We start from the raw sequence: 26,524 nt of genomic DNA on the forward strand, positions 1-26,524 counted from the left end.
GCATGGTGGAGGCAGGAGACGAGCAAAGACACGCAATGGATGCTGCTGCATGCCGCCCACACCCCGTCTCCCAGCCACAGGGAGTGATAGAGGAAGCCGATGGTCCACAGGAATTGCCCTTGAGTGGCGTAAGCTGCCTCCCCAATCTTAGGTCCCTTAACCAGGGCAAGCCTGACTGGTGAATAGGTGCTTACAAAGGCTTAGCTCCCTTCCCCCCATTGCGGAAAACTCTGAAGAGCCATCCAGCTCCAGAGCTCCCTGTGGGACTGGCCGAGGCCTCTGGCATGGCTGCATCGCAGTGCAGCTCCTCCCTCTGCCAGTACTGCCTTTCTCACTCCAGGACAGGGAGTCTCCCGAGAGTACTCCCCAAAAACCCTTCTGTACACAGGTCCCCACCGCAGAGTCTGTGTTCCAGGGAATGTGAGCTAACACAGGCATGGAGACCCATAGCACATTCTGGAAATTCGCAATTGTCCAGTTGCTGGGTTGTAGGATATAGGTTGGGTCCAGGTAGCTCCTCCTGTCTTTTGATCTGAACATCCAATACAGAGCCTTTATCTAGTTTTCTCGGGAACCTAACCTGCACCTCTGCCCAGTGGCAGGAGCTTGACCTGTAATAAGAGTAAACTGCTTAAGATTTGGAGGAAATAACAGTCAATAAATTGGCAATGAAGAAATGTTTGAGAATCGCTTTGTTTAGCAATGCTTTGGGAATGTCAAAGCTAAAAGGTAGCCTTGGAGAGCATCTGCTCCAAAGGCCCTCAGTTATCATGGGGGAGTGTAAAGCCCCAGAGAGGTGACGTGACTTCAGGTCAACACGGCTATGCCAGAGCCCAGGCTCCCTGCATTTGATGCTCTTTCCACTACTCCTTGGTAGGTCTGCAGGTCATACCTGCTGGGAACAGTAACCCTAAGCCCTCGGTGGTCTTACCCATCTTTGTTCTCCTGCAGTGGCTTGTCTCTAGGTGCACAAATCTGCTCTCGAAGAGGCTGCCACACAGCTTCCCCAGAAGGCTCCAACAACTCTCCTCGAGGCCCTACACCCAGTGAGCTAGCGCCTGGCGCCGGCATGTCCAAGTTCAGTGTGTTCCAGAATCCTCTGCATCCTCTGTCTCCCCACCAGATCAGATCCAGGTGCTTCCCTCCAGTTGAGATGATGATAAATGTAGAAGCCACAGAAATCACTATGAGGGCAGCACACCTTCCTGCACCCATTCAGAGTTAATGCGGGCACGGGCTGGGGAAAATTACTTCTCCTAATCCCACTCCTGGGTGAGTTGGGCCCCTCCTTTCTCTGAATGGAGGGTCACCAGGTAAGCCAATGTTCAGTTGAGGCATTTGGTATGACAATGGCAGTCCTTAGCCTCAGTACTTCAATCTCTGATCAATGGGTGACTCCAGACCCATCCCTCTGATGGAGGCTGCACTGCTCCGCTTCGGCCATGAGGTCTGAAATGGAGACTTTGTCCTTCCATCTGGCTCTCTAGCTTGACAATTATTAACCCAGCTAATCAGTCTCCGTGTGAATGAACTTCTCCTTCCAGATAAGGCACATTCCTGAAAGGCTGCTTTACATCAGTGTCTCTCTGCATCTGGGCTTGCCTTTGGCTGGCTTCCTATGGGCTCTATTCTAGCAGATATTTCATGGGGTTGGGAGGGCCCTGTGGTCAGGTAAGTTGGAGAAACCCTAATGGTTATTCTACTTTTGCAGATGCTCCATGCACGTTAGGGCAGTACATCCTGTCTTAAACCTGCCTAGTTTTGTTTAACCTAGATTTTACCAATTTTATTTGACTACAGAATTTTTAAAAAAGTAAATGGAATGCCTTTTAACCTTCTTGAAAGGACTTGACTTCACCTCTTTTTAAGTCCAGTTTCTGTGCTCTATCCTGGTCCTCATACCTGGGCTTTCTGTCTGGGCCACTCTTCTGGAGTCACTGTTCTGCATGTGTCCCCAGTGTCCCTTCTTTGTATCAGGGTCTGGTCTTGCTCCTGTGGCTTTGCTGCCCGCTCTGATCTGGGGTGACCAACCATTCTGGTTTGCCTGGGACCAATGGGGTTTCCTGAGACACAGGACCCAGCACTAAAATAGAAAATCCAGGCAAACCGGACCGTGTTGGCCATCCTATCCTGAACCCTGCTCCATGCCTGAAGTCCCGCAGCTCCCTGAGAGCCCACCCTGGACTTTCCTGGTGTCTCTTCTCACTCTGTTTCAGGGCTCAGCCCACCTGTCAGAATTTGCAGCTGTTTAATCTTAAACTCCCTCTTCCTGGATGATGGTTGGAATTGTGACTGGGAGTTGCTTAACTTTCTCTCTCCCATTTCTTAGCTAAACACAGTTTCCCCATTGGCCCCCACAGCTGGGGTAGACCTTGAAGTTCCCTTCCTGCCCCTCTGAGCAGACTCTGGCCCTGTCCTATCTGCTCTGATGGGAGTAATCATAACCCTAGGGTATCTTCCCTGCCTGACAGGAACAATGGGAGTTGAGTGGCTATCAGAAGAAGTCACAGTGAAGTGATGCTGGCTGAGAGGGTGCTGATGGGGTGTTTTTGTGGTAAGGCAGAGACAGAGCATGTATCTAGGAGACAGAAGCATACAGCCTCCCAGTCCCTCCTTCCACTCCTGCTATGAGGTTCAGTGAAGCAGGGTTTGCGGACTGGCACCTGGCAGTGATGACTGTGTGTCTCTGACTGTACATGTGTTTGCTCTGATTAATGTGTAGTTCTGACATCAAGCACTCATTCACATTAGAGGAGGGTGATGGGGACATGGGAATGAATGACTGCAATAAAGTGTTAAGGTGTGTCACAACACAACTGATGGAGAGATTAAGGTGTCCCTTGTTTTTACTGCTGTGGATATTTTTCCTTATTCCTCTGTCTTTCCCCAAGCCTTTCTGTTCCCTTGCTCCAGGGCCTTTTATGCAGGTCCAAATCAACAGTTCCTTTTGTTTTTTTGAAACCCCCTTACTGAGAGATTTGTGACATTTGTTCTTGAAGAAGAAGGGATGAGATGACCTGCTGTTGAGTGAGGGAGGCAGAAATAGTTCGGTTAGAGGGAGGTTTGCACCAGAAGTAGATTTTTTTTTCAGGTCTGGTGAGTAGTGAAGCCCACACAACCCCCTATGCAGAGGTTCTGGGATCTTGGATGGACTAATGTGAACATGCTGCAATACTGGGGATGTGACAAAAGAACACTCCTTCATTCATCCAAGAATGATTTACTGCATGTCCTGTGCCAGGCACTGACTGTTGCAGATGTTTATACTGGAGTAATGAACAAAACACACTAAAACCCTACCTCATGCAACTTGGGTCTCACTTAGGGGGTATAAACACAAACAAATGTCCAAGCGTTGGGCTTTTGTATGAAGAGCTGTGAAGCCACTGGAGGCTTTAGGCAGAGCAGTGTGGGTTAACCACTGTGTAGTGAATGGACTTTGGTGGGGAAGAGCAGAAGCAGTTGGACCAGTTAGGATTGCAAGGATCTAGGGGAGAGGTGATGGTGACTTAAGCCCTCATAATTGAAAGGGCTTAGTTTCTGAATATATTTTGAAGATAAAACCAATTGATAGTACGTAGAGTAAGAGAGTAACAGGAGGAAGCAAGAGTGATTCCAGGGCTTTGGGCCTAGAAGAAAGGAGTCCCCACTGACTGAGCTGCGGAAGGCTATGGGCAGGAACAGGGTATTTTGTGGGGGAATCTTGCACAAAAATAACAGAGCCCCACACATACAGGGCAGAACCACCACCAGCCCCTATGACTTTGTGTGAATTAGAAATGGCATCCCTTCCTCTAGGGAGCATAGACCCAAGCTGGGGGTATTAAAGGACCACCAGGTTCATATGCTCTCTGTAAAGAATAGACCAATATGCTGAGACAGCAGAGTTTGCAGCAGAGAAAGAGTTTAATGATTACAATGTTGAGTAAGGAGATGGGAAGAGACCCTCAAATCCATCTCCCTGAAGAGTTCTTGGCTGGGGCTTTTAAGGGGACCATGGAAGGTGAGGGTCTGGAAAATTGGGGTCATTGATGGGTTGGAGTAAGGGGGATGAAATCATCAAGACATGGAAACTACATTCTTTGTTGGGTCCAGTTTCATGAGGTCCTTCAGACCAGCTGATGTCCATAGTTTCACTGGCATGCAGGACCTGAAGGATATCTCAAATGGAAAACCTAAGGTTGAATAATGTTCAAGTTGTCATCTAGAGAGTCGTGAGGCAGGACTATAATCTTGGAATAGGATCTACATGATTTTGAGGCCATAGGGACCAAACAACCATGAGGAAGCAGGTCAGACAGTGAGCTGGGCTCGTGATGAGTGCTGAGTGTGGTGCAAGGTTGGCTTATTTGCGTTTCTTCCCCTCCCTTCTTCCCAGATTAGTTTTATGGTGTTTATAGGGGTGGTGTCAGTGGCACAATTTGTCAGTGGGAACATTAGCTCTTATAGGCCGAAGGCTTTGTGGTGTGAACAACCTTCATAGCTAAAAGCAGAGGCCCTGCCTGAAGCCACGACTGGCATATCAGAAAGACCCTTGTCAGCCGAAGTGGGGCCAGATAGGGTCTTAGGACAGAGTAAATTGAACTTAGAGAAAAATGGTTCATATTCTGTTTTAGGGTAAACTATACACTTGTTACAGAAGCTACAGTGGAAACCTGTTTACATGAGTTCATTAGAGGCCTAAAGGCAGAAAAACAATGTTAGGGAGGATTATTGATCTTCCTAGCATGAAAAAACAAATGCTGTTTTGTTTAAAAGTTATATGATTTTCTTCTTACTTGCTAAGAATAGATAGATTCTCTGTATTAATTTGTCTTAATAGAGCAAATCAAGTAGAGGAAAAGAAGGGCTTTTATTCTTTTCCAAATGTCTTATATTAACACTGGTATGGAACACTCAACATTTTTGCTTTGAAGAAATTATTCCAAACTTAAAGGAGTATTCTGATTCTGTTATCTTTCATACTCGGCGTTACCAAATAAATGAGCAGACAATTCCCGGTTTTCTTTAGAAGGGTCTTCGGTTTTGTTGAGGGCTATGACTTACTAGAGTCACACAGTTTATATTTTATGATCTCCTTCAAGCCTCACAACAGCCCTAGGAGGCACTACTATTATCTCCCATTTCACAAGTGAGAAGGTTCAGACTTGGAGAATGAAAATAACTTGCCCAAGATTCCTCAGCCTGAATGTAAACCCAGGTTAGTATCCTCAAAAGCTCGTGCTCTCTGTTAAACAGTGTTCATCAGACTGACTCCTCTGGTGTGACAGCTAGAATCCCACAATCCCAGGGCCCCAGACCTCTGGAATTTAAAGGGAATAAATGTGCCTACTCTATGCCCCCTTCTCCGCCTCAGCTGAGTCCTTTCTAGTCATCCTTGCTGAGTTGTCTTCACTCTAGCCTGGTCTCACTCTGCTGCCCAGGCTAGAGTGACATGACAGAATCATGGCTTACTGTGGCCTCAACCTCCTGGCCTCAAGCAATCCTCCCACCGTAGTCTCCTGAGTAGCTGGGACCACAGGTGCATGCCACCATGCAAGACTAATTTTTTTAATTTTTTTACAGAAATGGGGGTCTTACTATGTTGCCCAGGCTGGTCTTGAACTCCTGGGCTCAAATGATTCACCAGCCTCAACCTCTCCTAGTGCTGGGATTACATGTGAACCACTGTGACTGGCCAGCATCTACATTTATATCTTGATTTGTATATAGAAATAATAGGTAGCTATAGTGGACAGAGAGCCATGCATATCTCCTCGGCCATCTTTCACCTGTTCTGTGTGTTCATTCCCTAGCTGTTGCACCCTTGGATGCTAAATGTATGTACCTGTGACCTTCAGAGAATTTTCCAAGGACATACAGGTTCCTTGCCCCTGTGGAGTGCTGCAAGTGCCTGGGAGTTCCTATACTTCCCCCACACTCCACCCCATATCCAGAGAACCTTTAACCAATGATGGACTAGTATAGAGTACAAATGCCCCAATTCTTTTGTCTTGAGGCAGAAGTAGCTCTGAGGTGCAATTGATACTTCAGAGCTGCCCATGGATCAGGCTGAGTCTGAAACTTTACCAAAGGTTGCATCCTTGCTTGTTTCTTCCCCTCCTTGAGTCCCTCACTCCCTTCCTGGTTTCTCCTGGGAGCACCTCCTTAGTGATCACCTACATAGGAGTCCTTGGCTCAGAAGCTGCTTCTGGGAGAGGGTGACCTAAGATGATAGTCATTGCATAAATGGACATATCACGTGCTCAACTTGAATATGCACACACAAACATTTCAGGACTTTTTATTTTTAAAGAAAAGAGCAAAAAAGAATTTCCCTTTTATAGGTTATTTCATTTTTGGTATAGATTTGAATACGGTTACTACTCATATTTTAATTTGTCTAAATGACAGTTACTGATCAGACACTAGCATTTGGGGTAAATGACTCAAGGAAGCACATGGGCTGCAAAAAAGAGACGCTTCTTGCTCCGTGCTGCTCAGGAAGGCCTCTGATTCTCTTCACATGTCTCACCTGGCTGACTCCTTCCTTTTTGTTATTACTATTTTTTGACATTGGGTGGAGTCTACTTCCTCTTAAAGACAGTCATCAGTATATCTTCCTGAGAAAATAAATACATAAGCCTTCCGCCTTTGTAACGAAAGATTTTCTCCAAGCTCGCAGTTGTAGCCACTTGGAAAAGTAAGAATTATGCTGCCGCCTTCTAGGTTTTGAGGTTTGTCCCAGTGGGTTTAATGCATGGTGAAGTCCCAAGGCTGAGAAGGAAATCACTCATCCTTTATTTCAATCATTTTCTTAGCTGATTCCCCATCCCTCAGGATATGGAGAGATATTTGATCACTCACTGGGGTGATCTACAATTCACGAAAATCCTCCAGCTTCTGGTTGGTCATGAAGTTCTGCTGATTTTCTGCATTTTGAACCCATCCCCTCCTTTCCATTCCACGGCCACCGACTGCCCTAGTGCAGAGCCTCTTGATGTCGTGGCAACACTTCCAGTGCACTCCGAAGTACTCGCCCTGCAGCCTCCATCTTCCATCCCTCCTCCTCTCTTTGCTGCCTGCCACCTGTCTTAACACAAATCTGATCATATCACTATGCTAATTTCAAAACTTTAATAGCTCACCATCTGCTATGAAGTCTCAACTTTATTCAAGTCCATTTGCAATCTAACCCCACCCTTCTTGTCTCTGGCCATTTCCTCCTGCCCTGAAGTTCAAGCTGAACTGGCTAACATGCGTTTCCCATACCCTCCGACCCACTATTTCTTCCAGCTTACCTTTGCCTCCTCATTCTTCATGGCCAACTCCTACGCCACTTGCCCAGGGAAGCCTTTACTGATCTCTGCCCCAGCAGCTTCCCTGCTGCCCACCATAAGTGCTTTGACACCCCAAATTTGGCCCATATCCCAGTAGAGGAGGTGAGTTGTCAAGTACACAGAAGCTGGAGCCATCTTGCCTGGGGTTGGAGCTTAGCTCGACCACTTGCTAGTGCTGGTACCATGGGCAAATCACTTAACTTCCCTGTCACTCCATTTTCTCATCTGCAAAGTAAGGGACATAATAATACTTTCCTCACTGAGTTGCTGTGACAGTTAAACGTGTTGATGCATTTTAAGCTTTGTGAGCACAGTAAGTGCAATATAAAAGTGTTAGCTATCGTTTTATTTGCTAAGTGCTCATCTCCCTTCCCAGTTTGGTTGTGAACTCCTAGAAGACAGGGGCTGGCTTACTTATCTGAGTCCCCAGTGCTCAGCACATAGTAGGTGCTGGGTACATATTTGTTCCATGAATTGGCTTATTACTACTCTGTCAGTTGCTTGTTTGTTCATTGGGTTAACTGGTGAGCCAACAAATGATTTCCAATGAGCTTGTATGCCCCAGGGTGGATCAGCAACTGGTTCCAGCCCTTGTGTCTAGACAGGCTTATAAATGCTGTGTATCTGGGTTACTTGGCTGGGGTTTTGGGTTCCTCTCAGTCTGCCTTCCTTATCTCTAGGCCCCGTTCCCTGTTTCTCCGACTCCCTGTGAATACGGGGTGTTTCTCGTTCTACTTTATCCAAAGGGGCTTTGTAGTTTATTATGCTTGTCCTTGGCTGGAAATGTGTCCTTTTTCTATTGTGAAAGTTTGGTCCGTTTGGCATGTAGAATGAGGGAATATGCCAGGACGTTGGGATGCTGTCACAGATGAGTGGGAGGGAAAGAAAGGGAAGCTTCAGAGACATGAGTGAAGAGGGCACAGAATATCAGGAAGGCCGGCGTTGCTTGGATTCTTCTACTATGTCCTTTTGTCCAGGGATTTAACTCTTGATCATTTCTGCAATGAGTCATTGCTGCTCAGGACTTTGGTGGAGAAAAGGGTCGTATCATAAGCCTCTCAACTAAAGAGGCCAGTGGAATTTGGACAGGGTTTAGCAGAAAATAACCAAGACCGTTCAGAAAGCAGACACCTAGAGGACGTGAAGGAATTCTGGGAACTGAGATGGGAGAAGGAGGTAAATTCAGTAACTGATTACAAGAAAATGAAGGCTGCTTATATAGACATCTGGAATTTTCTACACACCTGTGCTTTAGCAGAGAAATTTAGGACTGCTCTTAGGCATATGTGGCTATTTCTGTGGATAGAAAAGGATGACAGCTAAGACAGTTTGGTCACAGCTTCTGTTCTCTCCAGCCAAAACACTGGCAGCCCGTCATCACCAGTGCTCACTGGAGTAGATGCGGCATGTTGCAAGGGAACGTGGAGACCTTCCACTCCACACCCTAATCCCCATCCCCGTCCCTTTGGCCCTTTCCCCACTCTCTGTTCTGTAGACTCCAGAGGACTTCCGGCTGGGCAGAAGTTCTGAGCTTTTGATTCCTCTTTTTACGAGTCAATCCTTTTTAAAAAAGTATCTTCTCTTAGAAATAGAAGCCAGTGACTGTGACTTCATTTTTCACTTTCCCTCTCCACTCTAGACCCACTTCCCCATTGCTTTCTTCCCACTAGTCTTCCCATTTTCTTCTTTCCCCTTCTTGCCCACTTTTTCGGCTCCCCACTCTCCTCTCTCTTGCAGTTCCTCATGACCCCAGATTCCCACTGCTGTCCTGGTAGTCAGGAGCTGTAGCATAAGCCAGGGCCTGGCATCTGCCTGGACACGCCACCCACAGCCATCAGCAATTGTCAGCCAGCTTTGGAGAAATGGCCTGGCTGGGACAACCCTGGGGCGCTGATTGTTTCAGCTGCCAAATTGCTTGGAGTCCCTGGCCCACACTAGGAGCTGGGTTGGCAAGGATCTTAATTTCTGTTTTGTGTGATCATGAGTGACTTGAAATCTTGCTTGTAATATCATTTCTTCGTTCATTCCACATTTACTGTGCACTCCGACATGTCAGTTTCCTGCTCTAGATACTGGACAGGCAGAGATGTAAATGAGATCCAGTTCTTATACAGAGCTCACAAGCTGGTGAGCCGTCTGCTGCTTTTGTAAAGAACTGTAACTGTGAGAAGGATTAAGTTAACAATATGAAAGAGACTTGGTGGATGGCGGAAAAATGGATCCATGGACCATCCTTCCTCTCAAATGTTGACTCCATCTGTGTGGCCATTTGGGTGGTTTCCATGATATAAATAAATATTGATGATGACAGTTTCTTTGACTCTGAACAACAGCCCATTTCCTTTCCACTCAGGGCAACATAAAGCAGCAATCATCATTAGCCTCTTTCTACTGGGGTAACTATGCAGATGTCTCTCACCCATGGTGGCTTTCAACAAGCACATTTTGACAACTTTTTATTGAAAAGCCAACCCAGCTTTCAGTCTTATAAAACTCTCCAAAGATTAGAGGGCTTCGTGGACGTGGATTGGGAGGGAACCTTTCATGAACAATTCTCTTTTTAGAAGGAGTGGGTGGATGGGAGGAGGCAGAGAGGAGTGTAGCAAAAAAGCAGGAGGACTTGGGTTAGAAGACTACATGTGTAGTCCTAGCTATTTACCAGTTAACCTAACGTCTCTGGCCTCAGTTTCCTTATTTGCAAAACAGAGGTGATAAGTGTATCCACCTTGTGGGGCATTGTGAGAATTGGTTGAGAAAATGCATATGAAGCACCTAGGGCATAGGCACAGCTGCTGTGAGGATGATGATGGGAATGGTGAAGAACAGGCTGTGCAACTTCGGGAAAGTCACTTGTATACACTGGCCTCAGTTTCCTCATCTGCAAATGGACTGAGTTCCACAGGATCATCTGTAATTCTGTTTAGCAACATTTTTTTTTCCAGCATCTTCCCTGTTGGTGCCATTGGGTATTCAGAGAGAGTCAAGGCCTGGCATCTGCCCTCCAGAGGAAAAGGGGACAGATAACTAACAGAAGACATGGGCCCACCAAGCTGCTAAGTTACTGAGCAGGAGTTTCTGGACAACTCGGTGGGGAGGTAGCACTTGATCTGGGCTTTAAAGGACCAGTAGACAGAGATTGTGTCTTTCCTTGCTGAAAAGCACTTTGTCCTCAGGATAAAGGCCAAATTTCCAGCTAAGCACACAGGCTCCTCATGATGTCCTCAGCTCCCTTCTGCTGCTTCTCCACTGTTTTCCCTGTGCACGGATACTTCCAGTACTTGAAATATATTTTATACCTTCCCTTGCTTTCCTTCCATCTTTGTGCATGCTGGTTCTTTTGGCCTGGGACTCCCTCCTCCCTCTGCTAAGGGACAGCAGAGGGGACAAGCAAGGCACTAGGTTTGGACTGGGGGATCCATATCCTACTTTTGCCACTGAGCGGCCAGTGGGGCCCCTGCTGTGTCGCTCAATCTTTTGGTGAGTCAACATCTTCATATGCAAAATGGGGATACAGGATAACAATAGCGCCTCCCTCAAAGGGCACTCGTGAGGATTAAATGAAGTAACACATGTAAAGTGCTCTCCAGGTAGGCCCACTGTAATCATTGAATAAATATGGGCAGTGTGGCTCACTCCTACTTGCATTTCAGGTCTTAGCTTAGTCATCACCTCCTCTGAGACTGGCTGTGTGCTCCCGTAGTACACAGTATCTCCTCTTTTACCACATCCTGACACCTGTCATCCCCACCAGACTGCAAACTCCTCGAGGCCAAGAGCCAGTCTACTGGGTTGGCTGCCGGTGGGAACGCATAATAGACACTCAGGAAATGCTGAATGAATGATACGAGGTGAGGGTCCAGGTGATCCGGAATGAATGACACGGGGTGAAGGTCCCAGTGATCTGGGGGCGTGCAGAGGCAGTAGGGGGCAACCCGGGGTGGGGGTCGGTCATGAGACTGAACGGGCAGGTGGACCTCAACTCTGCTGCGGACAGAGAAAGCGTGGGCGTCCAGGGTGTCCAGGGCTCCTTCTTGCTCCGGGACTGACCCTGGTAAGGGCGTAGCACCCTGGGAGTGGATGGTGTTCAACTTTAACCAGGTCGGCGCCCTCGGGAGAAAATGCAGCCTGACAGGTCCGGTAAGCCCGCCGGGCCCCTCCCCGGCCCCGCCCCTCCCCGGCCTGGCCCCGCCCCCGGCCCCGCCCCTCTCCGGCCTGGCCCCGCCCCCGGCCCTGCCCCCGGCCCCGCCCCCGGCCCTGCCCCCGGCCCCGCCCCCTGCAAGCAGCCTGCGCCCGTCCCGCGTCGCCCCCGCTCAGGGCGGGCCCCGCATGCTTATTCCGCCCGGGAGGAGCGCCGGCGTCCAGCCCGCTACCGACCGCCGCTGCGGGATGCTGCGCTCCACGTCCACCGTCACCCTGCTCTCGGGCGGCGCCGCCAGGACGCCCGGGGCGCCCAGCAGGAGGGTGAGTAGCTGGAGGCGGGAGCCGCGCCGTCCTGGTCCCCCGTCCCGGCTGCCCCCTCCAGAGGGGACTAGGGATGGGAACGCTCAGGAGCCTGCCCCTGGCCCCGACGCTGCACCCTGGGCTCAACTCCCCGGTCCCGTGCCGGCTCCCGCAGTGACCCTCCTTCCCAAGGTTTCAGGAGGCCGACCAGCTGGCAGGAGAGGGCTTAGGGGACTTTATGGAATTCCCAGAGATTTCCTCTCCTTCCTGCCTCTTCTCTCAAGCCAAGTTTATTGGTGATACCAGTTTAAAAAGCAAGGAAGACATTTCTGCAGTGTCCCTACCTTGGGACCCAAAAGTAATGAATGTATTTAAAACTCAAACTTTCCTTTTCCACTGATTAAAAGAAAGACGGGGTCACTGTGCCCGCTAGTTAGAGGGTAACACTAATTCTGGAGTGGGATTACCTAAAGTGGGCACCGCTGTGCAAACCAGAACGGCAGCAGCTGTCCAGGAGCCCAACTGTGTGGGACTTCGGTTTATACAAATCACTTTCTTCTTTCTGATTTAAATATTAGCGCAGTGACAACAGTGGCAGCGCTGAAAGCCCGGACACCATCTCCAGGGAAGGTTTCCCTTTGGAAGTGCTGTTTCTCTTTGATCTTTGTGGCGTCTCTTCCCACCTCTCCATTTCTATAAGAGAAATGTTCCATCTTTCTAACAGGGTCAGCGCCTCAGAGCAACTGCTCGGGGCTTGGTTTGTGGCTTTTTAGTTCTTCCATTCATCATGGTATTCAATACTTATCATTTGGTACCTTTTTACTCTAAGACTTTTGTAATCATGTTTCCTCAAGATTTAAACAGGTGGTTAAGCCCAAAGCACAAGCCCCGCTGGTCCTCCTGTCTTCATGCAGGCCTTGGACCTGCTTGTTTGCTTTTACAAGCCTTGAGTGAGTGATGGTGGTCACCTTATACGCTGTCTTTCTTTAGCTCCAGAAGAAAGATGTGTTACTCTTGGGCATGGGCCAACTGATGGATTCTGGTGTGTGTGTGTGTGTGTGTGTGTGTGTATGCACTTACTAGACACTTAGGTTGTGTGCGCACATCTCCCATCCCTCCAGAATCCATCAGTTGGCTGACTCCCAAAGTTTGACAGAACTCCAGTTATCCAATAATTAGCATCACAGAGTAAAATCCACATTGGGGCCAAGGGGGTTTCCAACCACAGTCCTGGCTTTACTCTAAGTTGGATATTTGTATTTTTCTATGGAAATCTTTCTCAATTTGAACACAATTGCAATTGAGAAAGAATGAAGTCACTGAAAAGCTAACCCTGAGCCCTGACAGGATCATGTATGTGACCAGATTGCATGAAATTCTCTGTAACTTCCCTTCCAGAGGTGGGGATTAGTTGGGGTACCTAACCTCATACGGTGGGTTGATACAAATGTGACTAGTATACCAGATAACATTTCTGAAGATTTCTGGTCAAGCATTTCCTTTGGAGTATTTCTTTTTTTTTTTTTTTTTTTGAGACAAGAGTCTCACTCTGTCGCCAGGCTCCAGGCTGGAGTGCAGTGGCACAATCTCGGCTCACTGCAACCTCCGCCTCCCGGGTTCAAGCAATTCTCCTGCCTCAGCCTCCCGAGTAGCTGGGACTACAGGCGTGCGACCACCACGCCCAGCTAATTTTTGTATTTTTAGTAGAGACGGAGTTTCACCATGTTGGCCAGGATGGTCTCGATCTCTTGACCTTGTGATCCACCCGCCTCAGCCTCCCAAAGTGCTGGGATTACAGGCTTGAGCCACCGCGCCTGGCCTGGAGTATTTCTTTAGTTATAGGTGCTTCGTCGTCGGACACATTGTGACACACTGTTGAAAACACTTTGCCTTTTGAATAAGATGGAAGACATGTTTTGGACTGGAGGACTCAGGGCTCAGGATCAGGCCATGCAGGGCTGCCCTGGGCACACTGGCACTTGTTTCTGGAAAGAAGCTATCTGAACCATAAACCTATCTTTATGGTTTCTATCTCTGCTCAGGATTTGCATATGTCACAGGTACCATCTATGTGTGTGCTGAGGATTGTGTGCACGGTGGGAAGCTGTGAGATGTTGATTAATTGATTTATTGAACATTCATAGACCTTTTCCTGTGTGGTACAGGGCTGGCATTGGGGTCCACTCTACCTGTAGAGGCAGATATTGTCCCAAACTAACATCAAACAAAATGGTGATGGTTATAGTGGGGTGAAGAGTTTGCAAATTTCTGTAGAAGCTAAAATAAAGGTTCTTCCTGAGGCATCAGGGGTAGCCCTCTCGCTACAGGTGGTTTTTTTGAGATGCAGTCTCTCTCTGTCACCCCGGCTGGAGTGCAGTGGTGTGATCTTTGCTCACTGCAGCCTCCACCTTCCAAGTTCAAGCAATCCTCCTGCCTCAGCCTCCTGAGAAGCTGTTACTACAGGCATGCACCACCATGCCCAGCTAATTCTCGTATTTTTAGTGGAGATGGGGTTTCATCATGTTGGCCAGGCTGGTCTCAAACTCCTGACCTCAAATGATCCACCTGCCTCAGCCTCCCAAGGTGCTGGGATTATAGGCATGAGCCACCCCACCCGGCCTACAAGTGATGTTTGAGTTTAATCTTGCAGGATGAGTAGAATTTGCAGGGGAACTGACATTATTGGGATACCGAAAGGGGCAATAACCATCTAAATGGAATACTTGGCATATATAGTCATGTACTGCGTTGCCACATTTCGGTCAACAGCAGTCAGCATGTATGATGGTGGTTGGAACGGTAGGCTCCATCATATTGCCTAGGCGTGCGGTAGGCTATTCCAGCTAGGTTTGTGTAAGTGCACTCCATGATGTTTCTGCAATGACAAAATCATCAAATGGTGCATTTCTCAGAACGCATCTCCATGGTTAAGTGACACATGACTACTTTATGATGATGGCAAATTGGATGTACTTTGGGATGAAATACCTAATTTTTAAAAAAACAGGAACAGGATGTCCTGAAAATAAAATTGTAGACCAAACACATAATCCTGGGAAGTGTTCCTGCAGTTGAAAGTTGTTTGATAAATACTGTATTGTTCTGTTATTCCTCTCTGATGGTGGACAAGTGATGGTCTTGAACGGTAACATGTTAGCCATTAAAATTGTATTTCTGTTTCATCCCAAGAGCGCATCAAATTTGGGACTGCAGGGGAAACCAGGCTATGTGGGTCCAGATATTCAAGCCAACGAGAAGTGGTGGTGACAGCTGACGCTGAGCAGGGACTCTTGTGAGTCAGCTGCCAAGGGTGATATGGCTGGCTGGATTGTCACCGGTTAGCCTTTGTTCAATGGCTGCCATCTGTAATTTGTATTTCCGTCTTATCTGAAGTCATCTCTCAAGAAAAAAAGAAAAACAAATGGAGAGAAAAATTTCTGTCAGCTGATAAAGCTCTGAAAGGCATTTATGAATGTCAACCAGCAGAAGTTGTGAAATTAAAAAAGCTCCCTTCAAACCAGTTGTGCACTAAAAATAGTTTTATCTATGGCAACAGCAGGAAGGCAAATTGGCTGGAGAATAACCATGGCCAGAAGATGACCTTGGGGAATGGGGGGAGAGAATTTTAAAAATATTGATCTTGCTTCATGCTTTGCAAAGGAACTTTATAACTGCCAGTTAGTTCGGCTAAATGGGCCTTTGAAATGAATGGTTGGTTGTGTGGCTAGGTTGTGTGCTTTGCAGGGAAGGCATTATGTAGCTTTGTGTGTTCCCCCCAACGCACACAACCTGGCCACACAACTGACCTTGCGGCACAATACTTTATGCCGAGTATTTTTGGCTAAGCTGTTCAGCTGCTGGGCTGTGAGATGATAGACCTGTCAAGGATCTTCTCCAGCACCTTGCTCTCTTGATAATAAGAGACTGTTGGCTATGTTGCTGGTATTGTGACTGCTCACTGGCACAGAATAAAACAAAACAAAACCCAACAAGGTCACAGGAACTATCTCTTAGCCTGCCGTTGCTGCTGTTTCCTTCTATTTGGCAAAGGCTTCCTCTGTTAAACACTGGAATGGGCCTGCCAGTCATTGCTCCCTGGCTAATTCACCTCTCTCGTATGTCCCACTGCTGTCTGACTGGCTGAAAGTAAAGAATTCTCCTTAGCGGGCCTGTGAATGATCAGACAGGTGTTTACCGCACTTCCCTTTCCCAGGAGACAGGAACATCTGTGCACATAAGCTCTCTCTCATCCCACGGGTTCTGAGGAAGGGACACAGATGTTGTGGCACCCTTGGCATCTGGTGGAAGGAGGCTGGCTGCAGCATCCACTGCGGAAGGGGAAGTGGGTCCTGTTGCGCCCGGAAAACAGGCTGGCTGCTCACAGGGCCCTCCTGAGCGAGCCCCTGATGGGCTAAATTGTGAGGGTTTGGAACCATGGCATCCTTTGGGCTAAGGACAGGGCCGAAACCTCTGCTGCTTAAAAATGATGGTTGTAGGCTCAGAAAAAATGTGGCCAGCTCTATGCTCTTGCTCTTTCACCTTGCCTTGTTTGATAAAGGATGAACAGACCTGAATTCTGGAGACTCGTAAGGAAACTTGATTTCCCCTAGATATTTATGGAGATCGCATGGCTTTTCTACAAAGAGTGTGGAGTGATTTTTGACTCATCTGTCTCTGGGGGCACTGTAGGAGTGCTGCAGATGAGGTCCCTCTTGTAGTTTACCTATGCCGTGGATCCACATCTGAACAGGAGTCCTGGAGGCTGGTGCCAGCAAGCCCTGGTCACTGGGGAAGCCCTTTCAAGTCAGTTAGCCAAAGATGTTTTTGTCTAATTGCGTTCAAGGAGCTGTGGGCCCAGGACTAACTAGAGACCATGTTAAATGTCTCAACCTAAGACACTTCTTAGCAGTTAGCATGCCTTCTGCTCTTCTGGAGTTCCAGTACTTCTCCAGCACACAGAAGAGCGATACAGTGCTGTTTACCTCTTGCCCTCTTTGGTGAGTGATAGTTCCTAAATGTCAATCACACTCCTGACTTTTTCGTTTTTAAAGGCCAGAGAGATCTTTCCAAAATGCTAAATCTAGTCTCCTGACTCCTCTGCTTTAAGAGCTGCCTCAGTACTGCCAGGAAAAAGTTCACACTCCTTAGTGTAGCGTCCAGGCCCTCTGGTCTGGCCCGTGCCTGTCCTGTTGCCCCTCCCTACATGTGCTCTTCTCAGATATTCCAAATGGTTTGCCACTCCCCCGAGCTCTCGATGCCATTCCCTGCCTTTTTGCTTTTCTTCAGGTTTCTCGCCTGATGAGGATTGTCTTCTCCAGGAAGCCTCATCCTGAACCTTAGACCCTCCTTCTCACATTCCTCTAGAGACCTGTGCATGCCACCATTACTTGTGTCACCTATGATGACCTTCTGGAAGAGAGGGCTTAGGAACCACCCCTTCCCAGGCCTGGTGGAATAGGCATTTAAAAAGAGAAATCTCACCAGGTCCTACAGGAGTCACGATTGGCAAGTGGGAAAACAGGAAGCGAAGCCTTGGGTTGAAGCCATCCCATCACCTCTGACCCACCTGGGCGGCAAACAGCTGACCAATACATGGGAATGCTAGCTCAGGTGAGGAGTTTGACAGTTCTGGGAAGTCCTCCAAATATTCGCGTTGCCTCATCCTGCTGCACAGTTGGAGCCTCATTCCTTTGGTTCAGTCAGTGGTTCTCAACTGGTTACACACAGAGTCACTGGGAGGCTTAAAATAGCCACGCCCAGGCCTCATCCCAAACCAATTAAATGGGCACCTCTGAAAGTACAGAATAGCATGAGTATTTTTTTAGGAAGCTTCACAGGCAATTCTAATGTGCAGCAAAGCTAAGAATGTTTCTTTAAGCACGACTCCCTTCTATAGCTTTCTTGGAAAAAAAAAGCAGACATTCCTGGAACAGGAGTGTAGAAAGATCCCTTGGGCCTGGTGGGATGAGGGGCAGGGTGGTGGTGGGGCAGGCTGGGGGAGTCCTCACACTCCAAGTCACACTGGTATCTTTGTGTGCTTTCATCCACCTGTGTTTTCTCTCTGGATCTTGGCATTTAAGGCACATTGTGTGCCTGCTAGAGAACACGGCCACAGAAAGTGGAAATGTTTTGTTTGCCTCTGAGCTAAGAATGGTTTTTACAGGGGCCTGCAAAACCTAAATATTTACTGGTGGCTCTCTACAGAAAAAGTTTGCCCCACCCTGATGTAGATAATTGGGCTGCAAGTTCAGGGCCAGGGCAGAGCCCAGAGGTCTAATCTAGATGGGGCATGTTCCGTTCCACACCCAGCCTACTTCAGGCTCCTGGGATTTGATACTTGTGCTTAGCAGAGAGTGGGGGCTCTGTCCCCCCTAGCCACACCCACAAGGGTCCCATTTTTTGTCACTAAGGGGACCTGGGCAGGGACCCACAGTCACAAAGTGGAACAGGCCTGAGAGAAATGTAAATGCACTTGGCTAATTTCCTTAGGGAAATCCATCTTTGTAAACTGTTTAGCAAACTCCTGTCACCTCCTTGAGTCATCTTCTCCATCCCCTTTTTATTTGAGATGGATATTTCTCCCCTGGGTGAGCCCGGGTGCCTGAAGTTGAGAGCATGATGATACTGGATCTGCAGAGTACCCCCTAAATGAGACCCAGGCCCTCTGTCTCCACAAAAGGGGTCAGAAACAAGGCCTGAGGGGACCCGTGTAGCTCCCCAGGGGCCCTGAGTTGCCAAAAAGGGTTTCGTTGTGCTTTTTCTTGTGGAGGAAACCTGAATGCTACCTTCCCCTCCCTTGCTATTCCTCCCTGGGGTGCTGGTTTCAAGAAAGTGCAAGGCACTCCAGGGAGTTTCAGGTATATTCTTACTTTGTTTTAGTTCATCCTAAAAGAACTACAAAACCCAGTACTGAGTGAGCGCCCATAATGTGTTGATACTGTGCTAAGCACCATAGAAGCTATAAAAGTGGTGACGTGTAATCCCAGCACTTTGGGAGGCCGAGGAGGGTGGATCACGAGGTCAAGAGATCGAGACCATCCTGGTCAACATGGTGAAACCCCATCTCTACTAAAAATACAAAAAAAATTAGCTGGGCATGGTGGCACATGCCTGTAATCCCAGCTACTCAGGAGGCTGAGGCAGGAGAATTGCCTGAACCCAGGAGGCGGAGGTTGTGGTGAGCAGAGATCGCGCCATTGCACTCCAGCCTGGGTAACAAGAGTGAAACTCTGTCTCAAAAAAAAAAAAAAAAAAAAGGTGGTGACGGTACAAAGTTCGCTTGATCACTCCCCCTGTGTTTTCCCTTTCATCCATTTTCTGGTGCATGGAACACAGGAGGCACTGAAACATAACCAGCTGGATTATTGAAATGAACTCAGATTTGAATGTTAGTCTCTTCCTCCAAAGATTTGAATGGCTCCTCATTGTCTTCTGACTACAGCCAGTGCTTCTCCATCATGCATTTGTAGATTGATAGTTTGGCCTCTACCTATTTGTCCATTTTCCTGTCCTACCTAGGCTTAGGCTACAGGTTCACTTATTCTTGGAACATGCTGACATATGTGCATTTGGCATGGACTAGAATGTGTTTCTGATAACTTTCTGTTGTTGTTATGACGGTGGGTTCTCCAAACCTCACTGACCCGAAAAGTCCTTTTTGTCCTTCTATACCCAGCTCAAATGTCATCTCGAGGGACCTTCCCATATACTGCCACCTCCCATTAAGACTAGTGTTGTTCTTCCTATATTCCCATGATAATAAAGAATGCTTACAGAGTGCTTAATGTGTGCCAGAAACTGTCCTAAGCTCTTTACACACATTAGCTAATTTAATCCTCACAACATTCCTAAGAGGGTACAGTATCGTTAGCTCTGTTTTACAACTAAGGTAATGGAAGCACTGAAGACTAAGTGGCTCTCCAAAGGTGTCAAAGCTAGTAGGTATCAGAACCAATACTAGAAGCCAGGAAGTTCATTTCCATCATGCTTTAACCACAAAGCTATCCTGGCTCTCTACACCTTGTATTGGTTATTCCAAGTGTTCTTGGTTGCCTTGTTTGGGAGTTTTTCTAGATTATGCACTCCTGGGTGGCACAGCTGTTTCTTTGTCACCATGGTACCCTCATAGCCCCTAAAGAGTATTTCACAAGTAGTGGGTGCTTAGTAACTGAGTAATAAAGTATGGCTCAGTGTGAGAGCTTCATGTATAAGGTGTGCCCAGCTCATCATAGGAAGTATGTTGAGGATTATAAAAATTCTACATGGGCAGATGAAGAATGGACTCAAGCCAGGGGAGGGACCAACTCACTTTTGAGTGATTGGACCCATAGGGCCCCCTTTCTGAAAATTATGACTGTTAAGGATTATCCCGCTAGAATAATCAGCCAACTGAAAGTCATCACTTACAGTGTTAATGTCTCTGATTCATTGACCAAATTGTTATTTTCATGGAAACAGGGCTGTGAGGCTAAGCAGGTCTGTTTGATTTTGAAGCATATAAGATAATGATAATATAGAGATAAAAGTAAAAATATCTGGCTGGGTGCAGTGGCTCATGCCTGTAATCCCAACACATTTGGAGGCTGAGACAGGAGGATCACTTGAGCCCAGGATTCTGAGACCCACGTGGGCAACATAGTAAGACTGTGTCTACAAAAAATAAAAAAGATTAGCCAGGCATGGTGATGCGTGCCTGTGGTTCCAGCTACTTGGTGGGGCTGAGCTTGGAGAATCACTTGAGCCCAGGAGATCGATACTGCAGTGCTATGATTGCACCACTATACTCCAGCCTGGGTGATAGAGTAACATCCAGTCTCAAAATAAATAAATGATAAAAATAAAATATCTAATATTCATAGAGTCTTACTATGTGACACTTCCTTTTATCCCATTTTACCCTTGAGATTCAGTGAGACTAACTTTCCCGTAGACACACAGCTAGATATTGTAGCCTGTGTGTGTGCCTAGGCATATATGTACGTGTGTGCACTCTTGTGTGTGTGTGTGTGTGTGTGTGTATGAGATGTGATGCAGGAGAAAAGCACTTCCTTTTCCTTGTAGAATTATGCATGGACTAGACCCAGCCTAACAGGAGGTTGTTGAGCACCACAGGTTTGGATCGTCTATGTGGTCTGAGTTAGACTTTGATTCTTGTGCAAATGTCAGACTTCTTTCAACCAGTCTGAGGGGCCTGGAGCCAGAGGGTTGCCTTTCTCTGGAGGGACTCAAGATTTCCATCAGTGTTGTTGCCTATCAGGAAAGAGAGCTATCTGGTAGAATGGCTTGATTTCCTTTTGGCCAACATGCCTGACGGTGAGCTTTGAAGGTTGCTTGCAAAGTTGGCTGCAGAAGAGGCAATGATAGCCCTGGGGGTCAGGCCACATCTGATTCTGGGGTCCTTGGGGGATGATGCTTGCCCAGAGGAGAATGATGATGGAGAGAGGTCTTGAAACAAAGTCACGTGACTTAAAGAACTGGAGTTGTTTGGTCCGGAAGAAAGGAGGTTCAAGGGACAGGAGGACTGTCTAGAGAAAGGGGAATTCTTTTGCAGTCCGAGGACAACCCTGGGTCCGTTAGGTAGACGTTCTGGTGTAAGCTCAGATCAGGAAGTTAGAGGTGCCTAGTGGCAAAATGGAATGCCTTGGAAAGAGGCAGTGATATATGTGGAAGTGGCTAATATCGTTCCCAAACCTGGGTTCCCTAACCTGTTCATGGAAAATGAACAGGCTGGTGCCCACCTGTCAGGTGCATTTTTGGGTGTTGGGTTCCTTCATAGGTGGGCAGGTTGAACTCCAGAGGTTTTTGACAATCCTGTCTAGATAGCCCTGGGCTTCCAGGCTGCAGGGTAGTGTTCCTCAGAGCCACCCTGTGAACCAGTGCATATCTGTGACCCCGCCAACCAGACTGGGGTGGGGTGGAAAGGTTTTTTTCTAGGGCTGCCGTGAAAACTACCACAATGCCAGTGGCTTAGTAGAAATTCTTTGTCTCACTGTTCTGGAGGTTAGTAGCCCCAAATTAAGGTGTTGGCAAGGTTGGTTTCTTCTGAGGTCTCTGAAGGAACTATCTGTTCCAGGCACTTCTCCTTGGCTGCTGATGGGTCATCTTAATGTTCATATGACATTCACCCTATGTGTGTGTCTGTCCCCAGTTTTCCCACTCTTATAAGTACAATAGTCATTTTGGATTAGAGCCACTCTTATGATCTCATTTTTACTTAATTACCTCTCTAAAGACCCTGTCTCCAAATAAGGTCACATTCTGAGATGTCAGGGATTAGGATTTTAACAGATGATTTTTAGGGGGATGCAATTCAACCCATACTAGGGTGCAAACAGCACTCCTGTGAATTGAGCCCATGTGGCACTTCAGGCATGTGGTGAGGGCCATGGGTATAAGAGCTAAGAATGCACGCCCTGGAGAGTGCCTGGATTCAAATCTGAGCTCTGCCATTTCCCAGCCATGTAGCCCTTCAGAGGCTTAGCTTCCTCACCTACAAAGTGGGGCAGGTTAGGGAATCTATTACCATAAGGTTGTGGGGAGGATTAAATGAATAAATACATGTAAAACACTTAGAAGGTGCCTGGCATACAGCAAGTGCTAAATACATGGTTAGCTATTACTCTTATTACTGTTACTGTCCCCTCATACTGCAGATTACAGTGGTCTATTTTTCGCTCTGCTGGGTAGGAAAATGACTTTGCGCATAGTCATCTTTTGTTAACAGAATATGATAAATCATACAAGTTGCAGCTTCTCTCACTGAATGGTGTAATGCTTTTTTATTTTTAAAAGAAATGGTGCAGGCTGAGCGCGGTGGCTTATACCTGTAATCCCAGCACTTTGGGAGGCTGAGGCAGGTGGATCATGAGGTCAGGAGTTCGAGACCAGCCTGGCCAACATGGTGAAACCCCATCGTTACTAACGGTACAAAAAATTAGTCGGGTGTGGTGGTGCATGCCTGTAATCCCAGCTCCTCGGGAGGCTGAGGCGGGAGAATTGCTTGAACCTGGGAGGCAAAGGTTGCAGTGAGCCGAAATCACGCCATTGCATTCCAGCCTGGGCAAGACTCCATCTCAAAAAAAAAAGAAAGTGCAACTTAGACTTTAAAAAATCATTTAGGAACCTGTATTCCAATATTTCAGTGAAGATTGTTGGCAGACTTTAATAAACTGACATGAGAATCTCAGTGGCTAGTGACAAAATATTCATGGTGGTATAGCTGATTAAGGAGTCAGCTGTCTTACTAAGTCATAAGTATGATATTCTTTTATCCTATGCCTTTCCAGCTAACTGTCTTACTTGTAGTCTGTATTCAGCAAACAGGGAAAGCTTGTTTTGCATTTAACTTGTAGCAACGTACTCATAAAATGTACTGTTTTAACCCTTTTTAAGTGTATAGTTCAGTGACATTAAGTGCATCCACACTGTTGTGCAGCTGGCACCACCATCCATCTCTAGGACGTTTTCATCTTCCAAAACGGGGATCCCATGCCCATGAAACACGAACCTTCCCCGTATGCTCACCCCCTGGCAACCACAGTTCCACTTTCTGTCTCTATGATTTTTGTTACTCCTGGTACCTCATCTAAGTAGAATCGTACAGTATTTGTCTTTTTTGCCACTGGCTTGTTTCACTTAGCACAGTGTCCTCAAGGTTTATCCATGTTGTAGAGTGTCAGAGTTTCCTTCCTTTTTAATATTGGGTAGTATTCCATTGTATGTATAAATCCTATTTCGTTTATCCATTCATCCGACAGTGGACATTTGGGTTGCTTCCTTTTGGCTATTATGAATAATGCAGCTATGAACATGAGTATTTGGACTTTTTGAAAAAAAAGTTGTGATTAAGCATGTACATGTGTATTTGGAAAAATTAAATACATAGGCAAGTAGAAAGCATCCTCCCATTTAAATAGAGATATCCGCTGTGTATATTTTGGCTTCTGTCCTGCTAGCTATATTTTTGCCTGTATTTGTGAAATGAGATCCTTCTCTACATATTGTTATGGAACCTGAGCCACTGGGAAAGAAATGTTTGAAATTGATCAAGTCGTTTGGTAATTTCCTTCTTTGAGCACCAGGGTGGTGGGTGCCTGTGCTGTACCAGGCTGGCCTGGGACTGTGAAGATAAGGCTGGCCATATCTTCACGGTCCCCTGTGTGATCGGGACAATGACCCCCGTTGGAAGTAGGGGAAACAGGCTGTGAGAAGTCCAAGGTCACCTGGCTCCTTCTGCCCCAAATGCTGGCTCCTAACTGGCCTCTTTTCCCTTTCTTCTAGGCAAATGTTTGCAGACTACGGCTGACTGTACCTCCTGAGAATCCAGTTCCTGAGCAGAGTGAAAAAAAGATTGAGAGAAAAGAGCAGGTAAGATATCTCTGAGGCAAAGCCCCGATAAGTTCCAGTCTTTGTACCCTTAACCCACTCTCCTATCCCCTAACCAGGCCATTCCCAGAGGCTGAGTGTCAACACCTCTGTTGAGAAGGTCCTCGCAACCTTCCCACCTCATCTCCCGTCTTCCCAGAAGACAGAGAGCTCTCCCTAGCTGGCTCTGCCAGTGATGTGTCCTGCTCTTGTTTCTTGGTGAACACTGTGGCTCTGTGTTACCCTGAAGCTGCAGGGACACGGGCCTTAATGACAGGTGCTGTGGTGGGGAACGTGGATTTTCCTGAAACAGCCCAATCCAGTTGCATCAAAGGGCCTATTGTGAGCGGCTGGCAGGGTTGGAACTTTTCTCAGCAGCTTGGAGTGGCCGCTGGGGCCCCTGCTCCCGCAGGAGAGAGGAAAGCCTGGCAGGCAGCATGGTGTGGGGAAAGGGCACTTTCGTGGCTGGGGGTAAGAGGCATTCAGCAAACATTTTTATGCCAGCTCCTGTGCTATGTGCTGAGGCCATGAAGATAAGTACGTCCTTGCCTTGAAGGAATTTGCAGTTTTCTGGGTGAGACAATGATGATGTGATATTTTAGGTGTTAGGATCCAGCCCTGTAAGAAGGAATCTGGGAACACAGAGAAGGGAATAACTGACTGCTTGGGAGGTGACAGGGAAGTTGGAGGCTTGAAGGATAAAGAGGAGGTCCTTCTGACCTCTAGGCCTGTGGTCCTGGCTAACCCATTTTACTCATTCACAGTGACGGGGCACCTACTGTATTCCAGGCACTGTTCTAGGCAGTGAACAAGGTAGTAAACCAATCTGCCATCCATGGAAGTTCCATTCTAGTGGGACAAGAATGAAAGTAAGTGAAATAATTAAGTACTTTTTTTTTTTTTTTTTTTTTTTTTGAGACGGAGTTTCGCTCTTGTTGCCCAGGCTGGAGTGCAATGGCGCGATCTCGCCTCACCGCAACCTCCGCCTCCTGGGTTCAGGCAATTCTCCTGCCTCAGCCTCCCGAGTAGCTGGGATTACAGGCACGTGCCACCGTGCCCAGCTAATTTTTTGTATTTTTAGTAGAGACAGGGTTTCACCATGTTGACCGGGATGGTCTCGATCTCTTGACCTCGTGATCCACCCGCCTCGGCCTCCCAAAGTGCTGGGATTACAGGCGTGAGCCACCGCGCCTGGCAATTAAGTACATTTTATAGAGGTTAGGAGGTGGTAAGTGCTGATGGAGACAAGGTAAGAGAAGGGGACGGGGTGCCAGGAAGCGGGCAGTACTTTTTCTTGTGTACATATTTCATAGGATTATAAAATAAAATAAAATGGTATCATATTAGTTTCACAAATGGAATCATAGCACAGTGTCGTCTTGAAATACAAGCTTTGCTTTGGAGTTAACCGCTCATGTTGTCAACTATAAAAAAGAAAGCTTCTCATCGGCTGCTGAGTGTTTGATAATGTCCCTGTGTTTACCGCAGGTCTCTGTCTCTCCTTGCCTTCCCCTCCCCACTTTCTCCCAAGGACAGAGAGCTGCCTGTGCTAGTGCAAATGATGAATGACAGGGAAGGGAAGTAGGGAGAAAGGAAGTGAAGTTCGGACTAGAGAAAGGTGAGAAGATGGAAAATCGCTGATCTGCCTAAAAAAGGTAGATGAGTTCCACTAAAAAAGATTCAGAAAAACAGCTGGTTCTGGGTTGGAGCAGGGAAAAGATGAGGTGGATCTGGGACCTCTGGAAAATAAAGTGTCACTCAGAGACGAATGGAGTCCTAGTGAAGGACCTGGCAGCCAGTTTAAAGGGCTTTCATTGGCCAAAATTGGAACAACTGGAGCATCAAAAAGAATAATGATAGTCATGGGTTATAACACATCGAATATTAAAAAAATTCATATGTTTATAGTGATAATTGGAGAAGGGGAGGAGTGAGATGAGAGGTTAAAAAAGAGAAGGCTCTTTTATTAGAACACTGGCTAATAAGTTTGGAAAATCTCTGTTTTGTAACCTCCAGGTATATTCATCAATAGATGCAAAAATAAGTTGGGGAAAGATTATTGTAGGCTATTCACGTGGTCTCAAAGTATCACGCTAACGAATTACTGATTCTAAAGAGACAGTACCTTCACAGTGGAATAGGCAGGCAGCCAGCATTTCCACTGAGTGATGCAACCTAACTACACCAATGGTGGGACAAGCTGACGGTACGTAACTTCTGAGGTGATTCAGCTAAGAGGTGCACAACATCACATATGTAATAGTCATGCCAAACTCGTTTAACTGAATCTAATAATAAGGAAACAGAAACCTTCTACAAAACAATTGGCGTAAATTTCTCAATACATTCAATGTTATTTTTAAAAAAGACGAGACTCTGTTGCAGATAAGAGACTAAAGAGA

The 26,524-nt window shown here is 47.0% G+C and overlaps 1 protein-coding gene across 6 annotated transcripts in view; it reads left to right on the forward strand.

Annotated features, from left to right (window-relative positions):
• MYZAP (myocardial zonula adherens protein) overlaps positions 1-26,524 on the forward strand; it is a 125,889-nt gene that overhangs the window by 20,213 nt on the left and 79,152 nt on the right. For 2 of the 6 annotated variants that reach the window (XM_012443032.2, XM_064361344.1), the window contains exon 2: positions 24,039-24,125. In XM_012443032.2, the coding sequence (XP_012298455.2) occupies positions 24,039-24,125 (87 nt within the window). Of the gene's footprint in view, positions 1-11,592; positions 11,781-13,765; positions 13,820-17,336; positions 17,370-24,038; positions 24,126-26,524 lie in introns of those variants that run through there. The other 4 variants (XM_012443031.2, XM_012443035.3, XM_012443033.2 and 1 more) reach the window with 4 other exon arrangements.

This window comes from Aotus nancymaae, unplaced genomic scaffold (assembly GCF_030222135.1).
Source record: "Aotus nancymaae isolate 86718 unplaced genomic scaffold, 86718_ANA_hifiasm-v0.15.2.pri h1tg000041l, whole genome shotgun sequence".
Taxonomy (NCBI): Eukaryota; Metazoa; Chordata; class Mammalia; order Primates; family Aotidae; genus Aotus; species Aotus nancymaae.